Genomic DNA, 13,491 nt, shown 5'->3' on the forward strand with positions numbered 1-13,491 from the left:
CTTATCTGCCGTCATCTTCTATGTTTCTATTAGCGTTTAGGGCGCGATAATCGGTTAACGCACCTTAGTAAAAGAGGGACAATAAATGTCTATTTTGGAAATTCTTTTGCATGATTGTACTGTCATGGGTAATAAGGTAAAGTGTATTGTTCAAGGTCACATGACAAATATCCAATAAGCGGATGCAGCTTTCTCTTCCTCTGCTGTTCAGCAGACATTCAACATCTGTCCTCTTTGGTTCCTTCTTATAGACATGAATGTCCTGAGGTACATGCAGCTGGCAGAGATGAAGAAACAGAAGGAGAGAGAAGGGGGGCGCAAGGAAGCAGTTGGCTAATGAACTCACAGCCCTTACTTCTACTTGGCTGAGCTGTGGACCCCAGTACACAGCTCAGCCAAGTACACAGCTCTCTTTGCCTTATCTGGGAGTTAATGGTGAGAAGTAGGCAAAAAAAAAAAAAAAAAAAAGGGTTGCTTACGAATACTTTACATCAAAGGTTTATTCTTTAAAGAACTTTGTCCCCTTTTGGTCCTTTTTCTTAAAAATGTTGGTAACTGAGTGTGGATTGTTATAAATACAGAATTTGCATATATTTCTGGCTCTTCTTTGTTTTCTTTCTTTCTTTGTAATTGAGAAGTACCCTAATGCATGCATTTCAGCAGGGGGGACAGGCTAGCGTGGCCATTGAGGGACATGGCACATTATATTAACATGATATGCTAACAACGAAATCTTTTGTGCTCATAAGTCAAGAAGATCTACTAGATCAAACTGCTAGACAAATCCCCAGGACTGGATGGCATTCATCCCAGAGTCCTGAGGAACTAACCTGTTTCTAGTCATCTGTAATCCATCGTTTAGAATAGCCATGATATATGTGGCTTGGAAGGTGCCCAATAAAAGTTCTAAAAAAGGCTTTCTGGTTGATAGAAGAAATGATAAACTGGTGAGCCTGACAATAGTGCTGGATAGAACAAATGCAGCTATGCTAAAAAAATTACTGGCTTTCCTTCAAAGTATGACATTTCTTTTGCAATGATACAAGGCTTATCCTCGGAAATACACTATTTATATTGTTGATATTAGTACATTTTGTGTAATATTTGTATAATCTAAAACTTGGATTCAAGAAAAGATAAATAAGATCAATGAAAACAAATACTTTATCTCCTTCTGCAGAGGAGGGAGATTACCAGCACACTCAGAAATATGGTGGAGAAAAGTACCTCATTCAATACGAGATGCTTATCAAACAGCATAAGCTGTGTTAATGAGTAAGTCCTCACTTCATCATAAGTCACAAAGAAAACTCCACCAAATGGTATGTCCAAAGTTAAATCTCCCACCAACGGCAATGCGCCTAAATTTAGACAAGAAAAAAAAAATTACAAAGGTTGGTCAATATTAAGACCCCCTCGTGATTTTCCCAACTAATTAGTTGGGAAAATCACGAGGGGGTCTTAATATTGACCAACCTTTGTAATTTTTGTTGATATTCATTTTCCCCTGTAAATAGACTTCCTTAATAAAAACAGTCTACACTAATTAAATTTAGACAAGGCCATTTATGCCATCTCTGTAGCTGGTATAAATGCGTGTGCCTAACGCCCTTTTTACTACGCCACAGTAGAGGTTTCTACCACAGCCGGGAGCGCCAAATGCTCCACTGTTGCTCTGATGCCATGGTAGAAACCTCTACCGCAGCTTAGTAAAAGAGAGCCTAAATGTTTAGCGTGATCCGTCTAGTTACCACTGGGTCCCAGATCACCAACTACTGTGACGTTTGATATAATATTCCCATTTGAAAGTATCAGGTCCGCTGTAGCTAGTTGACTGAAAAATCACTCACTGGGCTGCTTTGTCAGAGCAGAACGATCCACCCAGTCTTGATTTTTCCCACACTGTACTCTGATCTAGAGAATGACACGGTGACAAAATTCAACACCGTTCCCGTCCCCGCGGATAACCGCGGTAAACCATCTTCATGTCATTCTTTAAGGAGAGAGGGAAGAATCAGAAAATGAATGGCCACAACCACTGACCCGCAAGCTTTGCTTTGAAGAATGCTGGTGTAGAAGGACTGAGGTTGAAACAGACACTACAGAATGACAGTCTCTGGTATCCAGAGCAGATATTGTGATGTCATAATGCCTCATTCCACCAGTGCCTAAGAGCCAATCACATCAGTGATGTCACAATGGCTTCATTATCCTTGGCTCCCATAAGAATCAGGGTATGAATGGCCACAACCACTGACCCTCAAGCTTTGCTTTGAAGAATGCTGGTGTAGAAGGACTGAGGCTGAAATAGACACTAAAAAATGACATGGGATTATTTCCCACGGTTATCCGTGGGCACGGGAACGGTGATGAATTTTGTCACCGTGTCATTCTCTAATCTGATCCTCCAAAGAAAGCCAGAACTACAAGTTGGGGAGAAACTAGAAATTGGTCTGTCTAGTTAACCAGACAATGCAAGAAGTCTTGGAAACTGTGCTTTTGCTGGGTAACTCAGCGTTAATTTCTTCTTACACTCACTTCTATACTGCAAGTACCGCTAAGTTCTATGCAGTTCACAAAAGTTATAAGTACAAAAGATGAGAAAGAAAGGCAAAACATGCCTAATTTCCAAAGGATTCTGCGAAGATACGTTTTTAAAGCCCTTTAACGAAGCCGCGTTAGCGGCTTTATTGCAGGCACATTTTTAGCGCGCGCTGACCCCTGCGCTAGCCGAAAAACTACCACCTGCTCAAGAGGAGGTGGTAGCGGCTAGTGCGGCCGGCAAATTACTGTACGTTAAACCGCTAACACGGCTTCGTGAAAGGAGCCCTAAGAGTCAACTGACAGAATTAAAGAATTCAAATCCTTATCTCATAAGGCCGCTTGAAAAGACAGCAGACGTTGTTGAAATCTTTTAAATTTACAACCCTTAGTAGATGGCAAAGAAAATAATGCATATGATTTCCTAGAATATTTAAGAGCTATTGATTAATCCTTGACTAAAACAGAATTTCTTTTTTATATTGTCTTTATTAACAATTGCAAAGGGAACATACAACCATAAGAACATAAGAAGTTGCCTCCACTGGGTCAGACCGAGGTCCATCTCGCCCAGCAGTCCGCTCCCGCGGCAGTCCATCAGGTCTGCGACCTGTGGAGTGGTTTCTGACGACTTCTATAACCTACCTCAAGTTCTATCTGTACCCCTCTATCCCCTTTTCCTCCAGGAACCTATCCAAACCCTCCTTGAACCCCTGTACAGAGTTCTGGCCTATCACATTCTCCGGAAGCGCGTTCCATGTGTCCACCACCCTCTGGGTAAAAAAGAACTTCCTAGCATTTGTTCTAAACCTGTCCCCTTTCAATTTCTTCGTGTGACCCCTAGTGTTTGTGGCCCCCCACAGTTTGAAGAATCTGTCCTTATTTACTTTCTCTATGCCCTTTAGGATTTTGAAGGTTTCTATCATGTCCCCTCTAAGTCTCCTCTTCTCCAGGGAGAACAGCCCCAGCATTTTTAACCTGTCAGCGTATGAAAAGTTTTCCATACCTGTTATCAGTTTAGTCGCCCTCCTCTGCACTCCCTCGAGTATCGCCATGTCCTTCTTGAGGTACGGCGACCAGTATTGCACACAGTACTCCAGGTGCGGGCGCACCATTGCGCGATACAGCGGCATGATGACTTCCTTTGTCCTGGTTGTGATACCCTTTTTGATGATGCCCAGCATTCTGTTTGCTTTCTTTGAGGCTGTCGCACATTGCGCCGATGGTTTCAGGATCAGAATTTCTAATACAGAATTTGCACGTTCCCCTCCCCCCTCCACCTCTCCATCCCAGTGTTCAGCATTGCTTTAAAACACCAACCGTGGCATTTAAAATTATACCTGAATATTCTGTGCCAGTATCTGAAAAATTATCCAGGCAAGTTAGGGCAGCAGCTGTGAATGAATTTCAGACCCTCAGTTCTTTGACATTGCTTTTTAATATTTTAAAACGCCACTGCTGCTCTAAAAATAGTGACCAGTCTTTTCCCTCATTTTCCTTTCATCTGGTGGTCTTTCATTACTCTTTCCTCGTTCTTGTTTAAAAGTTTCTTCATTTTATTGTAGATTTTTAAAACAGGAAATGGTGTGCATATTGTATGTTTAACCCGTAACCCGTACCGAGCTCTTTGGGGAAGACGGGATGGAAAAGAAATTAAATAAATAAATACATTCTATGATTTTGTACATCTACTTCTGTGAGGTCTCTTCACGTCTGTGCTGTGTTCAAGTTTTAGCTGCTTGAGGATGTTGCTATCTCCTTCCCCTAAGGTCTCTCTTTGGCTGTCTGTACTGTATTCATAGTTGGGATGTGTTGGGGTGCTCCTGTCCCTTTATGAATTTACTCTCATGACCCCCTTAGGACTGGCCAGGGTCAGCAGATCTCCCTTCAAGGTTGCAGCTGGCTTCCCTCCCCCCCCAATCCTCTGCGCATAACCACCTTCCCCTCCTTAGTCCACAGCATAGAACGGGTACAAATGGATCACTCCATCAAAAATTACAAAGACTAGGGGACACTCGATGAAGTTACAGGGAAAATACTTTTAAAACCAATTGAAGAAAATCTTTTTTCACTCAGAGAATAATTAAGCTCTGGAACGCGTTGCCAGAGGATGTAGCTGGTTTTAAGAAAGGTTTGGATAAGTTCCTGGAGGAAAAGTCCATAATCTGTTATTGAGAAAGACATGGGGGAAGCCACTGCTTGCCCTGTATCGGTAGCATGAAATATTGCTACACCTTGGGTTTTGGCCAGGTACTAGTGACCTGGATTGGCCACCATGAGAACGGGCTACTGGGCTTGATGGACCATTTTTCTGACCCAGTAAGGCTATTCTTATGTTCTTATAATTATCCGTGGTACTGTAATGCCTGGGTCTGCCTCCATCTAGCAGGTGTGTCAGCCCCTTCCTCTGTCAACTTCCCCACAGTCTTGCAAGATCCATCAGTCCCGTGTCCTCCAAATTCACAGGGCTGCAAGTCAGTGGAAGAGGACAGAGCTGCAAAAAAGTACAGCTTCCAGCTGGGGAAGAATGCAGAGGGGCAGATGAAGAAGAGAGGTTCAAATTTTGCTAGAAGCTGCCATAAGCATATCCTACCATCTTTTCTCTCTATATCTGCTGTTCTTTGAGGCAGCCCCTCCCTCTCTTAATATGGGCCACAGTTAGATGTTTTCTGTTCCTCCTTCTTGCTGGCCCTGCAAATTTCCAGTTTCAGAAGGAAGCCCCCAGGAAGAAAAAAAAGAGCAGAAGATTGGAAGTGAGAATTCCTAAACTCCTTATACCAGTGGAAGATTATGCAGAGAATGGAAGGAGGTGAAATATTATAGCCTCCAACCCCCCCCCCCCCCCAAACAACAATAGCAAACACTTTTTTCCCTGTGCTTTAGTCCAATCCTAGCTGCCCATTGCCAATGACTTACTCTGCCTCTTAGGAAGCCTTCCCTCATTTGTGCTGCTGCATTTATAGTTGTCATAAAGGGCAGGCATCAGACTTTCCACCCCATGCCTATTTATTTTTTTTAAGTTTCCAAATTGTAAAACTTCCCAAAATGCATTTTGGATGAAAGATACTATAGAAATTTCAGCAATTACCTACCCTCTCCCCATTCTATTTCTGGGCTTAGGAGTGACATACTGCCATCTTGTGGCCATTGTGAACATTGCTCTGAACCAGCTTTACAGGTTTGTTGCCAACATATTTGCCAAGTCCACAGTTTTCTCATGCAATAGGGCAGCTTTTGAAAGTTGGATGCGGGAAATTTGAGCAGTTGCAGTTTTTTAGGCTGGTTTCTGATTACATCACTGTAATTTGGGCTGCATAACCCGCACACGACAAACATAACGTTCCCACTCTGCCCCATTGCCCAACCTTCTACCATCCTAGCCCAGCCCAGCCCAGTTGGTTTCTAGGCAGTAAAGCAGATGTCGTGCTCAGAGTCCGCAAGATTTTGCTGTGCTCGTGAGACTTGCCTGTGACATCACCTCACATTATTTCCACCCTGTTCGCTTTTGACAAAGCCGCCGCTGCAGGAAAATAAGAGGTGCTGCTCATTTTGTAGTCACCAGCAATGGCAAATGGCAGCATTAGTAACCAAGGCCAAAGGCGAGCACTGGGGAGTTGGCAGGCACTGTCTTTGTTTTTCCTGCGATGGGTCCTTTCAGGGGCTGGACGCAGTGGCTTAGTAAGGGGGTGCAGAGGGGATGGGCCACCCAGGAATGGCCCCCCTCCTCTTCTCCAACCTCCCACCCCTGCTCCTCTCCTTGCAACACGCACCCCTTGCCTTTCCCCATAACTTTTTTACTTCCCTGGCATGAGGTTTCTGCCTGCATTGGTGCTCTTTGTGATGTCACTTCAGGGACCCGCACCTAGGAAGTGACATCAAAGGGTGAGCCGACACCGACATGGGTATGCTGCTCGTGCCGGAGAAGTACAACAGGTACGAGGAAAGGGAAGGGGGTCCGTGCGCAGCCAAGGCACCACCGCCCCGGGTGCTACTCACTCTTACTATGCCACTGGCTGGAGGGGATGTGTGAGGCCTCTGGTTGCCCCTCGGCTCTGCGCATGGACTTACCTTTCTCATTCCTTACATAAGAACATAAGCAGTGCCTCTGCTGGGTCAGACCAGAGGTCCATCATGCCCAGCAGTCCGCTCACGCGGTGGCCCATCAGGTCCAGGACCTGTATAGTGATCCTCTATCTATACCCTTCTATCCCCTTTGTCTGCTGGTATCGTAGATGCTGTGTATTAGTAGAACAGCCAGCTGCAGGATCCCAGCTAGCAGATGTTGCGCAGTGCCAAGAAAGGTGTATCGGCATTTTCTTGGTAGTGTTGTCCATTGCCTATAATATAGGACGGGCGTACACACTCTGATTACAAATGACCATTTTTTGTTGCCACTTTTATGTGTACATTTAGTTTAAGGTAACTGGAAAAATTATAAAGAGCGGGGAGAACGGAGAATTTAAAATTTGGCATGCCTGATGGGTCTTTTACAGATGGACGGGGGAAAAGGCTGAGGAACTTCGACTTGACCTGGAAGATGTATTGCAGTCAGCAGTGACTCCCAACGTCCAGTAAACTGAGGAAGAGAGTCAAAGCGCTAGATGTTGAGGAAACCTTAAACACACACATTACCATACTAGTGAAAAAAATGTATTCTTTAAGATGAGACAACTACCAAACCAGCTTCAGGACAGCAGCACAATCTGTCCTAATACCATACCTCGACTATTGAAACTTTTGCAAATATTGTGGCATTACAGAAAAGGAAATGCAAGAGATTGCAACTACAGTAAAACCTTGGATTGCGGTGTGTGAGTGTTTTGCAAGATGAGCAAAAATGTTTTATTATATTTTAACTTGTATTGCAAGACATTGCTCGTTTATCGAGCATGTATACACGCGGCATGCCATCACAACTGAGCCGAAGACGCTGCGAGGTCTTGCAATACAAGCACACACTATATGCACGCGTCACAACTGAGCTGATGGTTCTTCTCTCTCTGACACAGGGAGTGTAGTGGCTGTTTTAAATGTACTACAGCACAGTATTTTCTATTAAAGTTTTTGGTGTGGAACGAATCGTCTGAGTTTCCATTATTTCCTATGGGGAAATTTGTTTTGGATTACAAGCATGTTTTCGGAATGAATTATGCTTGTAAACCAAGGTTTTACTGTACTACAAAGCACAGCTGCAAGACTAATTCTCAAAAGGAACCGATACTATTAGAACCGATACTATTAGAGTCCACTATTAGAACAACTACACTGCCGGCCGATGAAAAAAGGGATTCATTTCAAGATTGCTTTGTGGACCATGCAGGCGAGAACTAACTTGGGGGGCATTAAAGTTCCACATTCCTTCTTCAACTCACGTACTACGCAATACTACGCAAATTACCCTTGCCATCTCCTCAACAAATACAGGAAAGAAGATATTTGAAACTACCTTCAAATACCAAGGCCCTCTCATTTGGAACAAACTGCCAATACACCTAAGACGACTATCTTGAATTCTGGAAGAAACTAAAGACATACCTTTTTTCACTACAGTCACTTTCTTACCCTTCACCCCTTCTTCCTAAACCAAGGCTACTCAAACAATGTAACTCAGTGCATCGCAAACTGTGTGCCCTGGCAGATTCCAGGTGTTAGAAACATAGAAAGATGACGGCAGAAAAGGGCCACAGCCCATCAAGTCTGCCCACTCTACTGACCCACCCCATTAGGTCTGAGTGCTAATGACCTAGTACCTTAACTCGACCCTCGTAGGGACCCCACGTGGTTGTCCCATTTATTCTTAAAGTCGAGAACGCTGGTGGCCTTGACCACCTGCACTGGAAGTTTGTTCCAGTGATCTACCACCCTTTCTGTGAAGAAATACTTCCTGGTGTCACCATTAAATTTCCCTCCTCTGAGTTTGAGCGGGTGCCCCCTTGTGATCGAGGGTCCCTTGGGAAAGAATATGTTGTTTTCCACCTCGACACGACCTGTGATGTACTTAAATGTCTCAATCATGTCTCCCCTTTCCCTGCGCTCCTCTAGAGTGTAGAGCTGTAATTTGCCCAGTCTTTCTTCGTATGAGAGACCCTTGAGTCCGGAGACCATCCTAGTGACCATCCGCTGGACCGACTCAGCTCGAAGCACATCTTTACGGTAATGTGGCCTCCAGAATTGCACAAAGTATTCCAGGTGAGGTCTCACTATGGTTCTATAAAGTGGCATTATGACTTCAGGTTTGCGGCTGACGAAGCTTCTATTGATACATCCCAACATTTGCCTTGCCTTGGATGAAGTCTTCTCTACTTGTTTGGCAGCCTTCATGTCTGCACTGATGATTACTCCCAAGTCCCGTTCTGTGAGATGCCGGCGAGGAGAGGCGTTGGTGCCAGCTGACTGCTTACAGGACATGCAGAGCAGGGTGGCAGGAGAAAATTGCGGCAGAGAGCTGGAAAGTTGGGGTAGACAGCAGGCCAGCGAGCAGGAGATGGCAGTCGGAAAGCAGTTGCTCATTTGTGATCGGCCAGCCCAGTCCGTGTTGCAGGGTTTTTGTAAGTGAATCGTTGCCGCCTACATTTCAATGCCGCTCCCCCTCATTTGCATGCATGGATCGGAGGATGATCGGGATAGAGGTTAGTGAATCGGGTCACAAACCGATCGGTACACGATTGGTTTGCTTAGTGAATCTAGTCCTTTGTGTGTTGTCAGTGAAATTTAACTTTTCTTGTCTCCATAGCAACCTGTGCTTAGGAGGAGGAGGAAGGGGGACAGTTTCCTGAGTAACTAGAGAAGGATCTCTTCTTTTCAGGGAGAGAGATCTGTGAAGCCTGTGAGAAACAAAAGTCTTATGAGAGAAAGGAGTGGAAAACCTTGAGAGTTACATTTACATCAGTGTTTGTTGTAGATTCATGAGAAAAAGGAACAGAAATTCAACCAATTAAATCCTTTTACCTTAAATGGAGGTATGTGGCACCACATATATATCTAAGGAACTCTCAGAGCTGGCACTGGGGGCTCCTATCAGGTTAGGCCGCAGGGATTTCAAAGTCCCTCCTTGAGGGCCGCAATCCAGTCGGGTTTTCAGGATTTCCCCAATGAATATGCATTGAAAGCAGTGCATGCACATAGATCTCATGCATATTCATTGGGGAAATCCTGAAAACCCGACTGGATTGCGGCCCAGGACACGTGGCCCCGACCCATTCGGCCCCCAGCCCCACCCCCACACAAACCTCGTCTCTTCTTCCCTGAGCCAAGGTCAGGTCTGGAGGGCTTCCATACAAGCGTAGATGTAACACGATGATGTCACACGCATGCATGTGATGTCATCGCATCACATCCACACATGCTCGGAAGCTCTCCAGCTACGGACCCGAGTGCGGAGCTTTCCAAAACCCGGTCAAACTGCCAGGTTTTGGAAATCCATTTGGGCACTCGGACAGTCCTCTATAAAGAGGGCATGTCCAGGTTTTCCCAGACATCTGGCAACCCTGTGTCAGGTTGCACCCCCACCCCAAGCATTATTCTGAGGTGGCATTAAAATATTCTTTAGGGACAGAGTTACCATATGGCTCCAGAAAAAGGAGGACGGATTGAGACATCCAGTTTGACTTCCATTAAAAGCAATGAGGACAGATGAGATATCTGGGGTTTATTCCCATTGCTTTCAATGAAAGTAAAACCCAGATGTCTCAATCCGTCCTCCTTTTTCTGGAGCTATTTGGTAACCCTATTTAGGGATATCATGAAAACTTGGTCTGCTTGCAGCCCTCAAAGACTGAACTGAAACAAGACTGTTTTAGTCAGTGCCTTTATAAGTATTGCACTTTAGTCCAATCCATACAGCCATGTTTCTGATGCACAGAACTGAATAGCAGAGCAGTTAAAACCAAATTACTATTACATAAATACTGTGGGCACCTCTGAGGTAGGGTTACCAGAATTTTGTCTGGAGAAACCCAGACCTATGGCCCCGCCCCATTCCATCCCTAGCCACGCCCTGTTCTGCATCTAGCCCCGCCCCACACAAAGCTTCGTCTTTGTTTTCCGACCTCCGGTCTGCATGTGATGTCATCCGCATATGCTCAGAGGCCCTCCAGATGCGGCTGGGAGGTTGGGCCTTTCCAAAACCCAGACATACCAACAGGTTTTAGAAAGTCCATCCGGGCACCCAGGCAGTCCATGTCTGGTTTTTCTCGGACGTCTGGTAACATTACTCTGAGCCATATTTTAACCCTAGCTCTAAAGAATATTTTAATGCCACCGCAGGGCTGATGATTGGAAAAGGGGCATAAGTAGACAAACCTCTGCTCTGGCATATGGTCTCATCACACATTACTCTGGACCATATTGGTCAGTGAAGTGCCCGTATTGGTCAGTGAAGTGTTTTCAGCTAAACAAATAAAATCTAATATTCAGTATCACCCATTTAGAGGCTCTCAGAGCCCTGCCCTGTATATGCAAAGAACAAGTGAGTCTCCCTGCCCCAAGGTCATTTTATAGCAGGGATTTCCAAAATGTGTCTTAGAACTCCATCACCAGTCAGGTTTTCAGGACATCCACAACGAATGCTTTAGAGAAATCTTTAAAACATTCCTGTTTCCAGAAGGAGTGTAACATTTGGGGGTACCATAGGCTGTACAGATTGAAGGGGTGGACTGCTGGATTTGTTTTACTGTTTTATTTGTACAAAAACAAATAGAAACCAACTATCTTCACCCTGGATGGAGCTTTCAGATTCAGAAGGCAATTAATCAATTTGTATAAATAAAATAAATACAATAAAAAATATGCATGAGGTGCATTTGCATATACTGAATATCCAATTTATCTCATACATATTCATTGTGGACACCCAGGACAGGTTTAGGAAGCCCCGGTTTAGAGGTCTGCCAACTGGCTTCATTGTTTTATGACAGGGCAAGCCAGTCTTAGTTTTAAACTTCCTACCCCCATCCCTTCTGAGTGCAGGAATTTGTAACCTTAGCTGGTCTGGAGAAAAAGCAGAGAACTACATGCCCCAGCATGCAGTGGAGTAAAATCAGACGTGAGTGGATCCAGTGGTGTAGTAAGGGTAGGAGGCACCCTCCACTCCTTCCTGCTCCCACTCTAAACTTGCGCTCTCCCTCCCCCCCACCCGTACCTCTAAATCTTCTAGTGCGAGTGGCTTCTCCAGCATGCTCTTCACACCAGCGTTGGATTTCCCTCCGATATCACTTCCTGGCCCTGTGACCTAGAAGTGATTCAGAGACGAACCAGGCTGGTGTGAGCAACAGGAAGGAGAACTTGCTCATGCTAACGAAGATTTACAGAGGTCCTGGGTAGGGGGGAAGGGATGGCACGAGTGTGGCATGGAGTGGCAGGGTGAAGAGGTGTTGGCGCCCCCACCGACATGGTGTCCGGGGCAGTTCTCCCCCCCCCTTTCCCATGCCTCTGAGTGGATCATCCTGTCAGAAAAGAACAGAAGTATCAAGCAATTCTCTTTGCTGTGTAGCTGCTGCTTTTACCTTCACACTCCTGATCAGAAAAGCCAGAGAGACAGGAGACCATCTTCATCTTTTCTTTTAATTCCTTGGGTCTGCCAGCAGTTAGAAACCACTTGCTTCATTCCAACAAGGTTTGAATAGAAAAACTGCACTGCCAGAGCCAGAGTTCATTTACACAATGGAACCATGGCCGGCCCTGTACACTAAACAGACAAGATGTGGAATTTAAATAGCCAGGGAGAGGGGTTGTTTTTGTCTCAATAAATACATCAAGTCCCCAAAATGCCATTTTTCATCCCCAAGTCAGCACAAGCTGGTCCTTTAAAACAGCATCTTTTTTACATTCAGTGTGGTTAAATTATTATTATTATTTTTACAGCTTTGTTCCATTACAGGAAGAGATGCCCTTATCCATAGATTTCATAAGAATGTGCAAATGTTTCAGGGATTACACAGCAGACCTGCTAATTCTGCAGGAGGCTCAGATAAATTAGATAAATGCTGATGGGCCAAAAGTGCAGATGCCAGCCCAAACCACAGAGCTCAGGAGCTGAAAATGCCAGACCATGCTCCAGCAAAACACAGAGAGCTCAGAGGCCAAAATGGTGGTGGGGGGGGGGGGGGAACCCTCCAGTGGACTGCAGCGAGTCCAGGACTGAAAATACTGGAGGAGACTCCTACAAACTGCAGAAAATGCTGGACTTGAAAATGCCAGAGGCAAAACCACCTGAAGCCTTTATACGTATGGCTGAGAACCTGTACCAAAGATCCAGAAACCAATGTGATAGGCTTGTCCAATAGTTGCAGGACAAGCCTCCTTGTACCGATTCCCCTGTGTGAAACTTATCTTTGAAGAGCACTCCAAAGCCGGGGAAGTACATTCACCTGGAGGTGCCTAGACCCAGGATTCCCTGTCCACTGCAGGCCAATATGAGCCACTGTTCAAGATGTAAATTAGTGAGGAACATCTGTCTCCAAGCTGTAGAAAGGAGCTCCCTTAGGGAGAAATGCTGCACCACACAACGGCACGGTGCTGTCCTGGCTCTGTCCCTCCATATCCATGTCCAGCAGGGTTTCTCTGGCCCCAGCTTGGTCCATCTCAGGCCTCTCTTCGCTGGCACTGCTTAATGGAGTTTCCCCACTGCTGGAAGGTGAGGAACTCCGAGTCCGGGCAAATGACACAAACTTCCAGGGGTCAATTCGGGGCTTGTGGGCAGCAGGACGGGGCCTAGGTGCAAACTCCAGGGTCTTTGGCCTCTCCACTGCTGCATCCATCTCCGAATTCCTGCGGCGGGAGGTGGGAGGGAAGACAGAGTGGGGATCTGGCAAGCGCGGGACCTCCGTGCTCTCTCTTGAGTCTGGAGAAGAATGATGAGGTGTTAGTATTGCATTCAGCATAAAGCACACCCAAACAAACTTTTTAAGGGGGTGAAATGGTTTACATTTCAATGTACAAAAATAGGGAATT

The 13,491-nt window shown here is 45.4% G+C and overlaps 2 protein-coding genes across 4 annotated transcripts in view; one reads left to right on the forward strand and one right to left on the reverse strand.

The window, feature by feature from the left end:
• TTC9B (tetratricopeptide repeat domain 9B) overlaps positions 1 to 434 on the forward strand; it is a 32,966-nt gene extending 32,532 nt beyond the window's left edge. The window contains exon 3 of the mRNA XM_033955930.1: positions 252 to 434. Within this exon, the coding sequence (XP_033811821.1) occupies positions 252 to 337 (86 nt within the window). The 3' untranslated portion in view covers positions 338 to 434. The remainder of the gene's footprint in view (positions 1 to 251) is intronic.
• Positions 435 to 12,084: 11,650 nt separating this feature from the next.
• MAP3K10 (mitogen-activated protein kinase kinase kinase 10) overlaps positions 12,085 to 13,491 on the reverse strand; it is a 165,892-nt gene continuing 164,485 nt past the window's right edge. For all 3 annotated transcript variants that reach the window (XM_033956249.1, XM_033956250.1, XM_033956248.1), the window contains one exon: positions 12,085 to 13,381. In XM_033956249.1, the coding sequence (XP_033812140.1) occupies positions 12,978 to 13,381 (404 nt within the window). In that variant the 3' untranslated portion in view covers positions 12,085 to 12,977. The remainder of the gene's footprint in view (positions 13,382 to 13,491) is intronic.

The sequence above is a fragment of the Geotrypetes seraphini genome, chromosome 8 (genome assembly GCF_902459505.1).
Source record: "Geotrypetes seraphini chromosome 8, aGeoSer1.1, whole genome shotgun sequence".
Taxonomy (NCBI): Eukaryota; Metazoa; Chordata; class Amphibia; order Gymnophiona; family Dermophiidae; genus Geotrypetes; species Geotrypetes seraphini.